General features: G+C 45.4%; 1 protein-coding gene across 24 annotated transcripts in view; it reads right to left on the bottom strand.

Moving 5' to 3' along the window:
* Positions 1-19,725, bottom strand: part of TANC2 (tetratricopeptide repeat, ankyrin repeat and coiled-coil containing 2) — a 282,115-nt gene that overhangs the window by 100,543 nt on the left and 161,847 nt on the right. For 23 of the 24 annotated variants that reach the window (XM_083809549.1, XM_083809550.1, XM_083809532.1 and 20 more), the window contains 2 exons: positions 10,538-10,686; positions 3,719-3,905 (listed from right to left, as the gene is read on the bottom strand). In XM_083809549.1, the coding sequence (XP_083665675.1) occupies positions 3,719-3,905; positions 10,538-10,686 (336 nt within the window). Of the gene's footprint in view, positions 1-3,718; positions 3,906-10,537; positions 10,687-11,217; positions 13,065-19,725 lie in introns of those variants that run through there. The other variant, XM_083809543.1, reaches the window with a different exon arrangement.

The raw sequence follows: 19,725 nt of genomic DNA on the forward strand, positions 1-19,725 counted from the left end.
TACATTTATTACCGCTTTTGATGGCTGCTATAATAAAATGCAACTAATATAAAAGCTAAAAAAATACTAACCCTTTTTCATACAATTTCCCTTCGCCTTTCCTTCAGCTGCCGTTTCCCTTGTCTGTCCTACTGCTTTGCACTGCGCTTCTAAACTGAGTTTGAGCCTTCGAGATGAAGAAAACCCAACACAGTTTGCAGGGAGTTTGTGCTGGGAAAGGTGATAAGGCTGTGAATCTGAAGATCTGGAGCTTGTAACATTATCGTTACCCTTTCAGTAAAGTAGAAATAACTTTCCTTTACAACAAGGGACCTTAAAATTTAAAATAAGGCTGTTGCAACCCAAGCGGTGCATTTATTAAAGTGGTCAGTAAGCGTGACATGGTCCCAGTGCCATGCAGATTAAAGATATGACACGTCTGTTCTCCAGTGATAACTGAAATTATGGAACAGGTGACACGCACAAGCGTGCTTTCTTTAGCTCAGTTTGTCCTCTTTACGGAACGTGGGCTTCACATCCATATTTAAGAACAAAAATGCCCATTCTAGTTTGCCCGTGCAAGTTTGTGCTGTGCCTAGCAACATGGGTATGTAAAATGAGCTTAAAATGTACAAAAACATTTTATGTTAAGCAAAAACACACAGGGAAATGCAGTTATGGTGTAAGGATTGCCTTCCCACCTTAATTAACTGTTTTCTGGCCTTTGCTAATTCTCGAATATTGCACAAATTGCACACTCGCCTTCTGGGACACACTTTAAAACCCCTCTGTTTTCAAAATACAAACTGTGGTGGAGATTCACGACTGAGATTTGGAGGTGATGCTTGTTGCAGCTGAGGACTGACAGGCAGGAGACTAAGATCAAGAGATCTCCCTATACCTGTGCCTTTTATCATTCATTTTGCCATTTCTCATCTATTATAAAAATACACCTTTGCGGAGGTGCATGAGCTAACAGTTTCCATCACTGATTTGGGAGGAGCAGGAGGGACCGTAACTCGGGAAACACAAAATACCAGGGAAATGTTTAATCTTTTTCTACACAAAAATGGCAAGGAAAAAAAACACAATTGAAGTAGCTTTGTCATGGAAATCTCCAGTAGATTTACACTTTTCAGGTACGTGTAAAGCCCCTCAGCCCAAAAGCCATGTCAGTTCAGTCATCGCTGCCGAGAGCAAACACGACCAAGGGAAATGCACACGAGAAGATCTGTATCCAATAAACCAGGAATGCAAGGGAGGGAAACCCGATCCCTGACCCTCCAGAAACAAAGGAGCTGATGTGTTGCTGAAAGGGAGAGCAGAGCCCGCGTGAGCTTTGGTTTGCTTTCTGCATGTGGGCAACGTGGCTGCCGTACTCTGCAGTGACAATAATCCTAGGGAACTGCCGTCGTGCAGAGAGCACCTTACAAAATTATTGCACGCCCAGCTCACAGCCAGACAGTGCCATAATGACAAAAGCCCACGTCCGCCTCCCCTCGCTCACGCTGCCCTTAAGCCTTGCAGGAGACAGCAGAGGGATGGAAACAAGCTTGGCTAAAAAAAATCCCCATTTTTTTTGCTGCTGGAAAGTATGACTGGAGAAGACTGTTTCCCCCACAATTTGTTACAGCTGCCCAGCTTCTATCAAAGGCCGGAATAAGAAGGTGTTGAAAATATTATTGTCAAAGCAAAGTGGGGGGCAAAGAAGGGGAGAAAGTCTCCTGTTCTCCTTTGAGTGCTAATACAAGAAGAGGAAAGCATTGCTTTTGGGGAGCCTCGAACGGTGCTTCCCCTACTCCATAGGAACATATTTTTACATGACTTTTCCATCTGGGATACATTAACATAGCCTTGGGATAAGCCACCTTCTTTCACTTTCCAATTTTTCCATGCAGAAAATCTACGCTCCTGAAAGAAACTGCTAAGAGAATCTTCCCTGTGAGGGGGAAAAAATGTTCTCGACTTTAAAAAATGCCAGTATAGACCTACTGACAGAAGGGTATGGTAGAGAGTCTGAGCAAAAAGGCTCAACGACTGACCCCACCGGGAGTCAGCATCGTGCTGACACTTCTCGGACACACAGGTGTGCCGCCGAGACCACCCGCACCTCTGCCTTTCCCCTGGACAAGAAGGTCCAGATGAAACCTACCTGCAGTAATGCTCAGCCCCATGGCCTTCAGGTGGCAGGTGCGGACCCACCACCACGAGGTCGGGACGAACCCAACACGACAGCCTAGCGCACCAACAGACCGCAGCAGTAACAACAGCTCATAAAAGCAGAGCGCACACATTTTTGCAAACTCTGCTGCTTGCTTCGTTCAATCTTAGACCTAATTCACAGGTGTGCTGAGAGGCAGGACCCAGCTGAAATCAAACGTCCACTTCTACTCACCACCGTTCTCCAACCCAACCAGGCTTCGCGGGGCTGTTGCTGGCCAGAGGGAAGGAAGCCCAGCTCATGGGGCATTGTGAGCAGAGACCGAAGGGTGTGTGACACCGCAGAGAGCTCTCCCAGAATCCATTAGCCTACTCTGGTATGCAGCTCAGAATAGCTTACATATTTGCATTTTAAGATCATGCAGGCAGAAGTGCTACAAACGTTTCTGTGGCATACAGGAGCTGAACTAAACCCAGATTTCCTGATCAGCCAAGCAAAATATTAATCACTAGTACAACTAACCTCCCTGAATTATCAACCTGCCTTTTTTTTTTTCCCTCCTTCTTTAAGCACTATATAAACCATTGGCAAAGTAAAGTATTCTTAGCTGGAGAAACACTCAACACAAAATCCTGGTGAGGACACCCGTGCTAGGACCATTCTGCCTGATGTCACATAGCAATTTCTTTCCTCCCATTGTGCCTTCACGGTTAGTGAGCACAAATTAATCTGTGTAAGTTATTTTCTCAAGATCCTTTACGCTGGCAATTAGGAAGAGGTGGAGCCTAGCGAGAATCTAAAATTATTCTCATTAATCCTCTAAAATTATGAGTTCAACAGTGCTATGGTAGAAGTCAGAGAAACTACTTACTGCACGTGTAACACAAGAACACATTTCGCAGTCCCCTCCCCACCAAACAGTTTTACAGAAAATGCAACAGCCTTTGAACTATGAATGTAGCAGCATCATCCATTCCCTTTCCCCTAACAGCAAAGAACAGTGTCTAGGGACTAAACAGCATTAAGACAAGGAAAATGTTGAAAAAACAGATACCTCAAATTACTTGAGGTAGCAGGAGAAGATGGCAGCCCCAAGCAGCAGCCACTGCCTGGCACTGCCCACCCCCGTCTCACTTCTTGGGCCAAAAAGCCAACTTGGCAGAAGAAATAACCTCACTGGAATTACAGGTAAGAAAATGTTGGGAAGAAAGATTGCACTAAGCATGTGAATCAGAGAAGATGGGGGGCACATGGGAAGCCAAAACAGTAGAACGAGGTAGGCAAACTCTGCCTTTTACCATTTAAACAACTTCCAAAACTTTGCATCAAACAATTTACACTTACATTCTTCCCAATTTCCAGCAACTCTACATGAATTTATTTATCAGGAGTGGTAGGCAGAGGGGTATAATTCACCTTGGTCACTGAAACATTAACGTGAGTAACATGAAAACACCCCGTTCATTATCACACACACATACATTATCCAAACTACAGCTTGTTAAGCACTCGATGACTGCCTGCCTTAGCATTAGGGGAACTAACTGAGAGCAAGGAGGAGAAAGATGGCACGCTCACCTATGATACCGCTGTCTCTGCTTTCCAGCGTGGACGTGGGGCTGGTGACGGCCCCATAGGTGCAGTCCTTGGCGGTGACGCTGGTGCTGACGGGCGGCAGGGTGGAGCAGGGGCTGCTGGCTGGCGGCGAGGCCGTGCTGCTGGTCAGCGTGGAGCAGGGGCTTATGCGCTGCGTTCCTGCGGAGGTCTGGAAAAGAGCAAGTTCCAGCTTCCTCATTCAAGGGGCAATGCAGAAAACATCCAGCAAATGGCATTTAGCAAAAGCCTGCTTGCACGCTTTATTAAAATTCTGAGCAGTCTGTTAACATGGAACTGAAAGTTAAGAAATAAACTAGCACGATAAAGTGAGATAAAGTCTGTGGCTCTGTTTAAGTAGCAATCTTGAGGGTCATAAGCATACAGCATGATCTCACCTTCACTTACAGCAAGAAACATTATATGCAGGAAATCCTACAAAGACCTCTGTGCCATTTACATCTGCTCAGAAATCTCAGTGGGACTGCAATTTTTATTTTGCCCTGTAAATGTTTCCTTCATTCAAGAAGAGCAACAATGGTTTCACACCCTGGCAAAGAGGAAGTTCAAAATCCCTTATCTGCATACGAGACAGCCCTTCCCCGAACCAGCGTACTTTCCCCACCATATAGTTTTCAAAAAAAAAAAAAAAAAGAAAAGAAAAGAAAGCCAGAAAGCCAAAAGCCAACCCGTACCAGTGAAAAGGTTGCTCTCCAAAGGCAGAACAAAACCAAAAATGCAGCAGCACAAAAAAGACTGGTATTTTAAAAGTTCTTTTGGAAAGAACCCATCTGAAACTGTGTGCAAGAAACTTCAAAGCGCTTGTACATCTGATGCTGTGCACAGAGATCAGTTTATTAAGAAAACAAAATTATTCCTGAATTTGATTTGAGACAAGCTGTGATACAACACAGATCCCTTGTTCTAACCGCAGGCTGCTGGATATACAATCTTCCCTGGCAAAAGCTCCTCCTGGAGAAATATCCTGCAATATTTGTAAGCAACAAAGCCCGCTGACACGGGAAGGTGCTCCTGTTTACCTAACATAGCAACTTCATCAACGTTACTCTGTACTTTAGAGCAATCATCCCAAAATAGCTTACCAAACGTACAACTTTTTACTTCCCTTCCACAAAACCAAGCCCTTTTGCCTAGCATACGCTTCCCATTCATCCCGCAGCGTGCCTCGGAGGAGGAGGCGCCCCCATACTGGGTCCGACCAGCGCTCGTCTCCCCTCAAGTAGAAAAGGATGCACAGGGCAAGAATTTAAAACAAAAAAGGGTTCCTGAGCACGTGATCCTCCCTTAAATTTACCTTTCTGCCTCAGAGCAAGCAGCGCTATGGGGAAAACTCACCCTGCCTGCGTAGGGTCTTTCTGAATGCCCATAGGGGTTGGTGGCCGTAGGGGACAGCGGTGAACTCAGGACACGTACGGCAGGGTCAGCCTCCAGCGTCATTCCTCCAGGGAAGGGTTCCCTGCCTCTCTGAACCGCTGCACGACGGATTTGGGCCCCCAGACCACGGGCGGTGCAGGAGGGCTGGCAGCGGGGCCATGACTTCACGTCCCTGGTGCTCGGAAACTTCTCCCTTCCATTGTTTCTGCTTTCCACAGCCCGCCTCTGCCTACGGGATTTTTTTTTCACTGTCGCAAAATGGTTCCAGTCCCAAGGAAGGAACAGCAGAGGTTAATTCCCTATTTGGAATGTGTCTGAGATTTCTTGTACTCCGTGTGAATGCTTCCCTAATAATCAGGCAGATTCCTGTTCCCTTTTTCACAGCATTTGAACCCAGGGTGACCACATGAAGCATCACGCTTGTAAACTGCACAATGTGTCCTTCTCACTATTCTATACTTGAAGCTCAAATGGTGTCTGGAGCAGACTTTTGTAAGTAGAACACGTGGAGGATTCACTGGTTTTTAAATTAGAAGACAGATCCCACGTGTAGTTACTGGGAAGAAATCTAATTTGGCCAAGAAATCCCAACACGGCTGGTAAGAACCCTTGCTCACAGCATCATCCCCAGGCTTCTGGGGCAAAAAAGGGGCACCCAGTGCCATGGGTGGGCTTCTGGGGCAGCACCACGTGGACGCCCCAACCCTCCTTCACCTCCCTGTGCCTCCACTCTTGTGCCAGCATGACTGCGTTCATCCCAAGCATGAAGAAGCACGTTGATACGTCAGGGCTGGAGCGCTAACCCGATGGCTCTGCGTCAGGTGTTTGTATTAAACAGAGAGACTGCATCATGGTAGAAAATGAACCGTGTCGGTATTTCCAGAAATTTATCATCTCCCTTCGGTACCCGTATAAAACATCCTGCCAGTGAGCGAGACGGCTGCCACCAGACCAGCTTTTGAAGTCCTCAGGAGAAACAAAACAACGCTCTCCTCTCCCCATCCAATTTGCAGAGCCACTAGCGGATCACAGTTATTGTTATTTTCCCTTCTTTTATGTTCGAGGCACTTATAAATAGATCTTTCTTTTCCCCCAGTAGCCTTCTAGGAACCGACGGCAAGCTGACTGCTCTATAAATCCCGGCTCCCTGGGCATTCTGGTTGCACGCATCCATTGTAGCACCTGCCACGTGCCTTCTCTCTCAACGAACCTTTCTCATTTTCCCTTGCTGCAATCTTCAGATGTCTAAATGCTGGCATGATTTCTGTAAATTTATTTTTAATTTTCCAAAACTATTTCTAACTAATTAATTCTAGTGATGAAATTAAAAACTACTTCTGAGTCAGTATTCAATAAAAAAAATTCCATTATTTTTTTCTGCTTAAAATTGCTGGGATGTATGGCTTTCTTAATGCAACCTAACATGGGGCACTTTTGGGATTGCTGCTCGTGAATCAAGCAGGTGCTTGCGCTGAGCTACCCGCTACCGTGGGACTGTCTCTTCTGATTTATTGCAGCTGATGAGACCCCATTGGTATACCCGAGCTATTAAGTTAACGTCTTCCGATGTTGATTTCCTTTAAGTCACTGACAGTACAATAAACTCCATCGGGTATAAGGCAGCATCATTTCTGAGGTTCAGACAGAGAAAGCAGCAGCATTGGTGGCACCGTTCCTGCAGTGCTGGGCTCCCCCGTACAAGATGAGCAGACTGGAGGCTGGCCAAAGGACCACCGTGCCCCCAACATACAAGACAGGGAAATGTTCAAAACCCAGCTAGAGATGGCCCCGAGCAACCTCCTCTGAGCCAAGCCTGCCTCGGGCAGCGGGTTCGGTTAGACATCTCCAAAACTGCCTTCAGCCTCAGCTGTTCTCCAGCTCTGCAATTCAGCTCCTTCACTGCTCCTAGCCTAAATGATACTACAGCATCTAAAAATTTAATCAGTTCACATTTGGGGTCTTTCAGAATGCAAAGCATGATTACTGCTATGAATTGTTTATGGCAAGGTTTTTCTATGCCCGTTTCAACCGGTATTTTAAACAAATCCTTGCTGAAACTTGTCTCAGTACTAGCAAAATAACATCCACAAACCTTAAAACACAGAAAAATTACTCTTCAAAGCAAATTAAAATTCAGTCCAAGAGGGGTACAATCATCTTTCCTGCAGCTGATAACATCATTGTTTCACGAAATGCCAAAAGTGATATTCTTATAAGCTCTTTTATTTGTACTATTATCAATGCAGCTCCTTAGGAGCAAGCTACTTGCAACTGGAAATGACTAAATAACACGACATATCACTTGGCATTGATTGACATGTTTTATTTTTGTATTGATATAGAAGAATGCTCCTCTGTGCTAGTTTTAAATATAAATTTCCATTGACAGAACATTCCGCATTATTATTATTGCTGCTGTTTCATCTGTCACGTTTTCACTAAGCTTTGAAAAATTAAACTGTTCTGTCATAGGCCCATTGTCCTTTGTGCTTCTCTGGCAGCCAGTACAGTTGAAAAATAGTTTCCCAAAAAGTAGGAGAAAAAGGATTTATTCTTTGGCATTTGTGATCTCTCATTAAGGAAAGCATGATTACGAAAGAGACAGCCCATAAAAGATGCAATTTCATAGCAATCTGGATTAGAGAATATATCCTTTGACATATTCAAAATAAGGCAATTGAATGAAAATGGAATGTGCCGATTTACAGATTGGGGCAGTTTTAGTGAAAACACCTCTACTCCTTATCTTCACTTTAGCTCAGCACTGGTGAGATTGCAAATAATTATTTTCTCGCTTCAGAAGGCAAAGCATGGTTAGAATAACAAGCAGCAGCCAAGTCCCAGCTTTTTATACAAAGAACATTCTTTGCCCAGGCCATGTAAATTAATGCATGAAAACCTAGAAAATTGTTCTCATTTTTAAATTCAAGTGCAAACTAGTAGTCAATCAGGTTTTAATTAATCAATGGTTAATGGAAGAATTAATCTTTGCAAATCCCATAAACGTCCTTCTGCATGATTTTCAACACTCCTTGAAGCAGGGTGGCTGAAGAAATCAATCTGGGAAGGAGTCGGGGAGGTTTGCAGGAGATCTGCTGCGAAGCCGAAGTGGCTTTGGTTTGGGCCGCGTTTGGGCTGGGTCCTGGCCTGAAGGACCGGCGGGAGGCGAGGGCACACCGGGCCGAGCAGGGCTGCCCGTCCTGCACCCCGCCAGGTCTCGTGGAAGAACTAAACCAGCTTTCTTAATTCTTCACAGCCCATTTCACCGGCTGCATCTCTCTGCACCCAGCTGCTGCAGTGCAGTAGGATAGTGGTGAGGTGGGCAGAAGCGACCGCTCGGCCCCGCTCAGGGCCTGAGGAAGGCAACAGGGCCTACGGGGCCTACAGGGCCAAGTGGTCAGGAGGCTGCTGGGCGCAGGAGGAGAGGCAGAAGGAGCTGGGTTTCTTCAGCCTGGAGAAGGCCAAATTGCCTCTGGGGAGAGCTGCAGGCCTCCACGGTCTGCAGGGGGGTAGAGAGAAGATAGCCATGTTCTTCTCAGAACTGCAAAGGACAACACACTATAGCCGCAGGTTGTAGCAAGGAAATTTTCTACCAGCTAGAAGGAAAAAGCCCTTCGCAGCTGGAGTCATCAAGCACTGGAACAGGCTGCCCTGAGAGCCTGTCGAGTCTCCATCCGTGGAGATCTTCAAGCCTCAACTGGACAAGCCCCGAGCAACACGGTGCGGCTTTGAAGCCAGCCCTGCTTGGAGCGGGCGGCGCGATGCGATGCCCTCCAGAGGTCACTGCCAACCTCAAGTGTTCTGCGATTCACGGCGAGTGCCGACAGCAGGAGAGGCTCACAAAGAAAGAAAAAGAAGTAACTCGGTAATTGAGGAACCGGCCTCTCTTTATCTTCTCCAGCACATGAATAGCATTCAAAGGCCTTGCAAAACTTTTTCATGCAAAAATTAGCACACAGCCCAAGATATCAATCTATTTTAGAGGACAACTCTCCGCTGTTTCTCTTTAGATTTTTCTTTTATTTATTCTCCAAAGACATCTTTTACTTTAGAGAAAAGATGGGATTTTAATTTTTGTCAAAAGGCAACAACAAAAGGAGCCATTTATAGTAGAAAGCTCTGCTGGGCTTTGAAGTATTCAGTTCAAATAGGTGCCTGTTAAAAGTACATTTTCTAGCACAATGTATAGTAAAGTACATTTCAAATCCACCAAACTTGAATAAAAAATTGAATGAAATCATTAAAAGCTTAATGAATGTGTCAAAGGCAAAAAATTTACAAAAACACATTTCTTGGCATTCAAGCATCTTACATATTAATCCTTTAGACCATGTAGGTGATGGAAGACCAAAAATCACTTGGTTCAGTCTGGGGCACGGGACCAAAAGCCTCCAGCCCCAGGAGCTCCCCCAGCTCTTGTGCTCGGAGCAGTGCTGGGCTTGGGGGAGCTCCTTGCCTCCTGCCAAGGGGCACCGAGCTTCCTAGGGCCATGACGGGCATCGAGCTTTAATGCCAGGACTACCTTTATGGCTGCCACTTGTTATTGACTCTTTTATCTATCTATTGACTCTTATATCTAAAACAGAGATAGAGTCATGCAGAGTCATGCAAAGACTCTGGTAAAAGAAGAGAGAATTGCAGCTGGGCTCCTGAGTTTTGCCTTGTTGCACCATAGGCTGGACTGTCCTTCTAGCTGATGGGAAAATCAAACCAAAAAACTGTCTCCTAGTTTCATTCTCATTTTATCAACACTGATGGAAGTGGGCGTATTGTCCAAGGTTGAGGAGGGGCAGGAAGAAACTCAGGCAGTTTCCACAGAATTTACACTGTAGCCACGACCCTGACCTTTTTGCTGTTCTGCTTTGCAGCCACCAAAGAGGATGTAGCAAGTTCAGTCACAACAAAGGTTTTATGATCTGCTTTCTCTATCGATTTTCAAGCATGAACTCATCTTGCTAGGCAAGAAAAGAGCAAAATCTTTGACTATCTGTAAAATAATATTACCACTTACCTGTACTTCCTGGAGACATAGCGAGTCTTTATGCAACATTGCTAAAATGCTTTTGAAATATTGCACACAAGATGCCATGGAAGTACAGATTATTTTGATCACTGTAATCTGATTAGAAACGCTGCCCACTCCTACAACATTTGCAGAAACAGAAAAACAACAGAAGCTGTTTCACACAGTAGCAGCTGATCCCTAAAACATGTACTGCTGCAGTGTAATGATGATTCATTGTTTAACAAGGAGATACAACCTTCTACCTCACAACAATCATTTCACCATTATGAGCCACTCAGCTGCCATATAATTAGAAAATAACCACTATCTCCCATGCTGCATTCTGATCATAGCCCATCCAGTTACTGCTGTAAAACCGGAGAAGAGTGGAGGAGCTGCTGTACCTGGTTCTCGTCCTGCACCTCCATGCTGTACTGGGGCCCTGGCTGTACCTCCGTGACTTTCTCTCCGAGGAGGAAGCCCAGGCGAGTCATGAGTGTGTTTGCTGCCTCATCTACGGATGGAGGGGGTCCCAGCTCCTGCTCAGCGTCACCTAAACAGGAAGAGGAACACATGGATTTAGACAGGAATTGTTGATCTTGGCTATTGTTCAGTGCTTTTAGCAACAAAACTCAGCTAACTTTTCACACTGTAACTTCTGCATCCGGCTTTCGAGGTTATTCACATCATTCAAGTCTGTCTTAATGCTTAATATTGATCATTAATTTAGGTTTTACATTGCTCCAGCTATCCATACATGTTTCTTCTAACTCTGGCTGTTAGTTCTCCTCTCATTGCTCGTTGTATTTGCAGTACCTCATATGGAAGCAAGCACATTCATCTCTTTTTCCCTGCACCAGCAATAACACAGCCAGCCAGGAACCAAGATTTCCTGGAAAGAACAATCGAGAGGGAGAGCACTTCCCCTTTCCTCTCACGCAGAAGCTGCCTCCAGTTACCCGCAGTGAATTCAAGACTGCACGTGCCATCTACTTCTCCTGTTCCCACAGCATTAAACGAGATGCTCAGCAGCAAACCCACGCTACCGAGTGCCTAACGGCAAAGAACAGGACAGAAAACCCACGTGCGTCGACCATTATCATCCGCTGGCTCTGACGTGCTCAAGGTTACGTGGAAAGCACGGGGTTCCACAGACCGACCTTCCTTGTGCAGCCACAGGATGGGCTACAACACAACGCAAAGTCCACCTGCCAAATCCCCATCACGTACAAAAAATAAGTCAAAAAGCAGAATTCCGGATGATTTTTTCCTGAAGTTTCTCTGTCAAAAAACGTTGGAGGTTTTTTGATCCGTAGCACCCCACGGTAAGTCAGGTTCTGAAAGTCAAGTTCCTTGCTGCTCGCACCGGCAGCAGTGTTATCATTAAAGCCTGAAGGTCAAGTTCTTTCCACGTTACACTGAAGCAATACTGTGTTTAGCGCAGTTGTAGGAGACTAATTAGGATTTGCAATTAGTCTACAGTTAATTATTCATCTGATAATGTACAATCTGGAAAAGAGCCGATCTCCGCTTCCCAGCTCTGTCCTGGCTCGGGGCTGCTCCAGCACTCAGCCTGGAGCTACGGCAAAAAGATGTTGCTTTAAATATAACTTTTTGATAACTGTAACTGAAAACCACAAATCACAGAATCTGGGATATGTACAAGACCTCAGTAAATTTAAGCCAGCTGCTTCCAGAAATTCCCATTTAGCCTCCAAATGTACATCTCACAGAAGCTTACAGCAATTTCTTGGTGTCTCACCCGCACTACTGCACATTAGAAACCCTGGAGCATCTCACGCAACACAGTCGGCATTCGGAAGCGCCGCCAGCTTTGGCAGATCAGCATCTGAAGCAGTCCTTAAACGGTGACTTCACCGTTATGAAAGTGGATTATGTAGTATGATAATAGAAGTTGTCTTCTAAGTTACCGAATCCCTATTGTACTGCTTTATACAACACTGACGTGAATAGGATAGATTTAAGATAGCGACAAATTTAGATGGATGGCCCAATTTTTCTGAACTGCCGACCACCCACATTCAATCTGTGGGCATTTACCATCCCGGGGAGTCAAATTCAGAACAGACACGTTTACGTAAAATGAAAAGTATACGGACTCTGATTTCCAAGGTTATTTTTGCTTTTAAAAAAAAAGTCGACTTTGGAATTTATCCCAGATATCTACATGTAGGATATGGCTTAGTTCGTAATTACTGAAAGTTTCTTGTGCATTCCCCATGCTGGTTTCAGAGCACATTAATGATCCTCAAACCACTTTTACTCCTCAGAAAGTAAAAGGTCAGAGTAGCGCTGCACGCATCTGAGCGCTTCCTTCTGCTCTGTACGGGCCCTGGTGCAACCTCCAATTTCCTGCAGTAACTCGCACTGGTTTAAAACTAGCAAAGAGCCGACTGCACAGTCTTCTACATACGACCACTGTGGCAATGCATGGGGAAAAGTACTCAGTACAGGTTCCTGCACCTAAGCCACAGCCGGGATCCTGTGCAGCATGCTCTAGGGGACCCTGCTTGGCAGGGGGTTGGACCAGGTTATCTCCAGAGGTCCCTTCCAACCTCAACCATACTTTCATTCTGTGATTCTGCGAAACTTACAAAGAAAACCAAGTTTCTGGGATGGTGCTCACGAAGAGGCGGCCGATCTGCGCTGCTTGCCAAGGACGCGCCGTGCGGGCTTGTGCCAGGCCAGGCCACTTGCAGGGAACGGGTCCAGCAGGCCAGCAAGCAGGCAGGATTGAAGTCTTCAGTTTGCAATGTGTTATTTCAAACTTGAGAGCGATTTATTTACAGACTACATCGGGGCGGGCTGGGCAGAGCCGGCCAAATTCTGCTCAGCGTCAGGAACCGCTCTCAAAACAAACAGCGCAACTTGCTCCTGCGAGGCTGGGTTTAACCGTGTCCGCACCATCCCTAAAGTATCCCCAAGGGGCACAAGCTGTCTTTTACTTCTAAAATAAAATCATAAGCTCATCCCAGGTCCCTGCACAAGAAGGTGCAGCGTCATGCAGAGGCAGCAGCCGTGACTGCAGCCCTAATTCCCTGGCCAGACACGAGACAGGAGAGCAGCAGCTGAAGGAGCTGAGCTCTGAGAGCATCCCATTTAGTGTAGAACTATCAATTATCTTATTATAATGTGGCTTTCAAAGTGTAGATAACTTTGAACTTGAGCAAAGCACCACTGTGCTGGATTATTATGCCTTTTGGTTTTATGTCTTTAAAAATAAGTGCAGTCGTTTAATTGAGTGTCAAAGAAGAGACAGAGCAGCTCCAAGAGGCCTGTGAATGGGTATTATGGAAAGAAGCTGTAAGTTACCTTGCAAAGTTGACAGTAAGAGCTAATACTCGCTCTCCAAGTTCAAAGAGAGGGCATAACTTCTTCCCCGCACCGCGCGCTATCCAGCTAATGCTGCAGCCACATTTTAGGCACACTTGAGCGCATTCGGTTCCCCGACCTCACTGGGGAAATCTGAGTGCACAGTCGAGAGCAGAATTGGCCCACGGTATTTTTAGCTCTTCTGACACTGTACTGCTGTAATGAACCGCAGCAGCTCAAACCAAACCCTACAGTCAGCTCCAATACGCGACCACGAGCGTCTCAGTACCCAGAAGCGAGGTGCTCGGCTATGCACACACAAACCTGAAGGCAATCAGGGAGCAGATTCGAGAGATCACAGTGTGGTTTGAGGTCTGGGGCCGCTGCGTTGGGCTACGTCAAGTCGCACGCTTCTGCTTAAACATTAAGTCATGTTAAAAGCCTTCCTAAAATGCTCAGCGCCAGGAATTTTAAACGAGTAACAAATCTTAACTCCCTGCTTCATTGGACGTGCCGAAGTGTTCGAAGGAGTTCAAGGGACTGCAGCTTCATGTCCTTCTTCAACAGAAAGTGGATATTCATGTATATACACATAGATATATACACATACGCACACAAATAACAAACGGAAGGCTTTCTTGCTGGGCATGGGGCGAGCTGGGCTGCTGCTGCGCTCCTCAGCCGCCTCTGCCTACCTGCCTGGGCCCCCGCTGGGCTCCCAGCAGCCATCAGACGGCAAAGCTCGCATTTTTATGACAGCTGACATCTTCGGTTAGCTGGTTGAGTCGTTTACGTCTTGCTTGGTTTTAAGCAAGAGGTTTTTCTTGCTCAGCCCAGCTGCACTGAGCTGGCCGTGGGTCCAAGGCGGGGGGACCCAGCACGACCGGCACGTGCTTGGCTAAACTGAGCCTCCTCACCTGTATTCGAGTTTAGCTGGACATGAAATTCCTCCTGATTACGTTGTCTTTGCACACACTGTTGCATTACCAGATCTCCACATGATAAATGATTTTCCAGAATCTTAGTAAAAATGATTTCCCTCTGCAGCCTGGAACTTAATAGAGCAACTTTTACCCACTTGGATTTTGTCACGGGTGATTTTAAAACAAGTGCTCCAAACTTGGAGTCAGCATTTCAGGTACTGAAATCAGAGTCAAAACCAAGAGAGATTTACTGATGTGTGCCTCTGGTCCAAGGACTTTAATCACAGATGCAGCCCACAGAGCACAAACACACTGCAGTGAATTGCTTATTTCTAATAACATAAATAAAAATCCATGAACACCCTCAGCTCCAAGATAGATTAGTCTCAAAAGCTGTAGCCTAGTTGGAAGGAGAGGTAATTTGTCCAAACAGCACAGGGATTGTTTTGGGGAAGAAAAATGTAAGCAAACTGCCTTACTTTACACTGCAAAAATAAATGAACTCAAAAATAAGACATTCAGATTCTTTCGTAGTGACCTTTCCATAAATAAAAGATATCTTCAAAACAGAAAGCAAAGGAAGACTATTCAGAAGGCCACATGAAATAGGCAATCCAATTTTCAGTAAAGCAACAACAAAAAAAAAACAGACTGAAGGAGACTGCTTTCTCTTAATCCTTAATCTTCAGAAGAGACTGGTAACGGCAGCATTATATGTCAGAAATAAATAAAGGCTCCTACACAGAGATGTGAAACAGTTTGTCCTTTTAGATTAAAATACTACACGTGTTTAGGCTATCTGGCATTTTTATCTCCCGGCTTGGAAGAATGCTGAAAACCATAAATCACAGTGCTGCAGTCTTAACACTGCTGAATGCACAGAGCGATTCAGAAGCGGAAAAGAACAGAAAAAAATATTAAATCAGCCAAGCAACAACTTCCAATTCCTTACCAATAAAGCCACAGGGAAGGGGAAAAATCACAAACCAGTACCAGCCACACAGACTTCTGTATGCGTACCAGTTCTCCCTACTACGCTGCTAAGTCCGGACTTAACGGTAATGGAGAAAAGATTGAAAATCCGACATAATTGTGGCTTAATTACTCTGAGACCGGAAAACAAAGTAAAAGAAACAAGAAATGAGAATGGAAGCTATGGCTTTCGTCATCTCTAGCCCATGAAGAGCACGCTATGATTTATTTATTTATATTACTTTTGTATGTCTCTCTATATGTGTGTGTGTGTACACTTATTAAACTATTATTTATTTTACTTCTGGATTGCATTATACTGAAAGGGATGCCAGAAGAGAACCGGACGGGCCAGGAGACGAAGAGCGGGCTCATTAGCTGAGGGCTCTGGAAGGTCGCTGGGCTGAGCAGCGTCGACCCTCACGGAGGCCGGGGGCGAGGTCAGGGCAGCAGAGGCCAGGGAGGCCGAGGTTGGAGCACCAGGCTCCGCGATCGATGGCCGCAGCGGCAAGGTCACCGAAGGCCCCCGGGGCATCGAGGGAAAGGGCAGAGAAGGAGCTGAGGCTGTACGAGGAGACCGAGCATCCATCGGGGACACGTCTGGCAAAGGGCTCTTAACTGCTTTGACAGCGTGAGAACCATTTTCAACTATTACAGCCAAGCAATTAGCAATAATAAATAATTAAACCCAGCCCTCAATGATTTAGAAGCTTCAAAAAGAGCGTAGGTACCTAAGGCGCGCGCACAGCTTTTTTTTCTTTAATAATTCAGCTTCCAGAGTTCTACCAAACCTCACAAGTGCACATCCCCATCCTCTCCAGCTACTTCTGCCATCCCTTTAAGTTAATAAATTATTTTACTGAACTGCAAAACTGAAAACTTTATAACCTGAGCTTGTCAAGCAATTTAACACCCCTAATTCTTCCTTTCAAACAATTTGACCCAACTCAGCTATGTCTGAGGACCTCTGCGATCCACCCCAGAACCTGCCTGATTCAGACCCTTCAGAAGCAACGGCACGGACCCTGGCAGCTCCCTGTGTACACTACTTTTGGTGTTGTTGGAGGGCTCAAGCCCAGCCCTCTCCTAATGCAGCAGGCTGGTCTCTCGGTTATGTAAGAAAAACCCCAGCTACCAAAATCTGAGGTTTTAGCTTTATCCCAGGAAAGGGTGCCAGGTCAGGGAGCCACCCAGGGCCCAGAGGCCACCAAGAGCCACGCGCACGCCTGAGTTTTCTTTCAGAAATGGTCCTGCTACCACCCCGGCCAGAGCTGATCGAGGGAGGCGTTCCTGGCAAAAGCAGGGGCGTTCGACTTGCTTCTTGTTAGGGTGGTTTTTTTGTTTTGTTTTTTTTTTGTTTTTCTCTCTAGGGGGAGTTCATAAGTGTTCATAAATGTTCACAACATTTCCTTGGAAATCAAATTTATAATCTCGTAGGCACAGTGTATTAGGTTTGCTCTTTTCAAGAAAGCATTCAAAATGCACGGCTTTGAACATTATCATTCTAAAATACTGTTTCTGTTTAGTTCTTTCAATTCCTATAATGAAATCTGCCACACATTTCAGCCGCAATTCCTTAAAACCAAATGAAATTTCTTTATGATATATTTTGCAATTCTGTGCCTTGTTTGATAGCTACCATCGTCTAATCTTTCAGATGAATGACGGAGGGTAGCACCCTTGCAAGAAACTAACAATGTCTTTGCTCCACAGAACGGTTTTGCTGTAATGGTTACACTTTTCATTCCAAAAGGAGACTGAATATAATTGAGATTACGTCTGAAATCTACTTCAGCGAGTGTCTAACGAGAAGCACTGGGTAACAGCTCGCCTAGCGGCACCCATCACAGAATTTGCCTGAATATGAATGATTTGTCTTAATCAAAAATCCTCAAATTAGCGAGGAAAAAAATAGAACAGTTGCATGCAAAGACTGAGCACCTATAGACTGCCAGAAATAAACGATGCCATTTATGATTTTGATCTTCAATTACATAACCATAGAGTTTTATCCAAAGACTTCTCTTTCTCCATGTGACCCAAATCTGTCCCATTATTATGTACATCTGCTTTAAGTTATTCTGGATATACTTGAGCTATATTTGGCAAATGCCCTTGACCATTTCTGCATATTCCCCTAATCTCGGTATTAATGGAAAGGTTTTTTCATTACTCTTGCTTACACCAAGAAGAGATTTTTTAAAATGTAACCAATAAGGGATTAAGACTGCATCAGATGCATTGTTTTAATGCATATTTTCATGCTGCTGCTCTTTTCAGACTTAGTGTTATTTCTGAGAGAGCAATGGGAAATATTCCCACCGACTGAAATCGCACCCAGCCGGGCGGCAGGCGAAGTCTGTCTGTCCCTCTGTGCTGGTTCATCAGAAGTTGCAATGCAACAGAGCAAACAGGCAACCGAAATCTTCGCTGGAATCGATAACTCTGTAATTAGGACTATAAATCTATCTTGCTCTTCAGCTGTGACCTCCGGCTGGCCAAAAAAACTGCCTTTGAAGTAGAGAAGTGCTCCAAGTGCAGCTCTGCCTCAACCCGCAGCCTCTGTGCACTGCTCTGGGCCGTGCTCCGGCTCTGCAGCTTCAGGGGCTTGCTGCTTGCTGCCAGCCTTCCCGTAACAAGCTGCCTTCCTCCTTCGCTGCAAAAGTTCTCACCTTACTTCCACACCTTACACAAGTTCCACGGATGTTTGCTCTGAGAAATTCAAATGAGAAATTCTCCTCTGCACCACGTACAAAAACTGCTTCCTAACCCGTTCTCCCCACTGCTGTGGATGTCCTTGCGTGTTCCTTCAAGCACACTGCCAGAAAGACAGTCATTTTTTTAATCAGAAGCCATACCAAGCCACAGACAGGCAACAAATGCAATTTCAATACTATCATCAAAACTATTTCAATGTATTTCATGTTCTAGATTTGAAAAAAACCCTCTGTACTCCTATTTGGGGGTGAATTTTCTTGGATTTCAGCTCCCATTTACCTCCTGAAGAACAGAGAACGGAGGAAGTAAGAGGACACTGTTACTAAATCAATCACTAAACATCCCTTTAAAAAGGCCACAATTACCATAAATGGGATCCTGGGTATACGGAACATTTCCTAAAAGCAAGATTACATTTAGATCCCTGAACAGGTTCCTGAGCTCTTTAAAGCAGCAAGGACAAAATGACAGAGGCAGCAAGCCCTCCGCTGATGCAAAGCAGAGATGCCATTATCCCTTCCCTTACAGTTTCGGCGTATTATCTTGGGCACATCACCTGATCCTAAACGTGGCTCTGCTCTCCCATCTCCGAACACAGACCCTCTCATCAAGCACTGTCTGAAGAAAGGCCTTGACTCCTAAATACAGTTATTTGCTATTTAGCTTTTAGCTCTCTGAGCTGACCTTTTATTCCAGCCAAGTTTGGGGGTGAGCTCTTATACTCCTATTGATAGGGAGATGTTCCGGGTTGGTTGGGGGTTTTTGTTTGCTTTTTTGATTTTCCTTTTTAAGATTCACAATCAAAAAAGAACAGCCACTCCCTTTGAATATTACGTTTGATAAAATCTGAACGACATACTCAAATATTATTTTGTGTATTTATTTTGCTACATTAGGCATGTTTCTCGTAATCCACCCAAAATATTTTTTGAATCTCAGCAACTGCTTCCCTAAACCTCTCGTATTCTCTTCTCTTACAATTTTTCACACGGTAAATCTGACACAAACCTCACGAACATGTTACACACCACTGCTGGGAAGAAAACGAACAGCGTTAGCCGGCTTTGCTATCTGGCAGCTTTGGTAAGAAGCTTTATTTTGGGGATGAAGCACAAATAAGCTAATGGTGCCAACAGTTAACTGGACTACACACAGCTCCAGCAGAAGCCTGGACAAATCCCCTCCTCCTGCCATTTGGGGAACTGCCCAGCTCTGGCAGGGATGGGGGAGACGCACGGCTCCCAGCACGACACCGCCGCCTGCACGGGAAGCGTCCCCAAGCGGGGGCCAGCAGCGCCTCGCATGCAGGTGGCACAAGCAGGGTGGCAGGGAACTTTCAGAAGTGTACTTGTGTGTGCTGAACACATTGCTGCTACTGCATAAAATCGATCTAGGCGTTCACCTGCAAAACCATGCTCATTTCTGCCCTCGGCTGCTGCAAGAGCGGCAGAGGCCACTGAGAATCCGTTCTGTCGCATCCAGCCATGGTCCCCGCATTTGACTCCTTGGGGAGAAAGAATTTGCAGAAAAGGACTTTTACAAGTGTCCTTGCTTCTTGTGAGGTAGCTCTGCCTGGTCAAAACACAACCAGCGTACAGGGAGCTGTAACTTTAGTTACATCAAGGAGAGATGCTGTAGCCATTGAC

The sequence above is a fragment of the Anser anser genome (genome assembly GCF_964211835.1).
Source record: "Anser anser genome assembly, chromosome: 23".
Lineage (NCBI taxonomy): Eukaryota > Metazoa > Chordata > Aves > Anseriformes > Anatidae > Anser > Anser anser.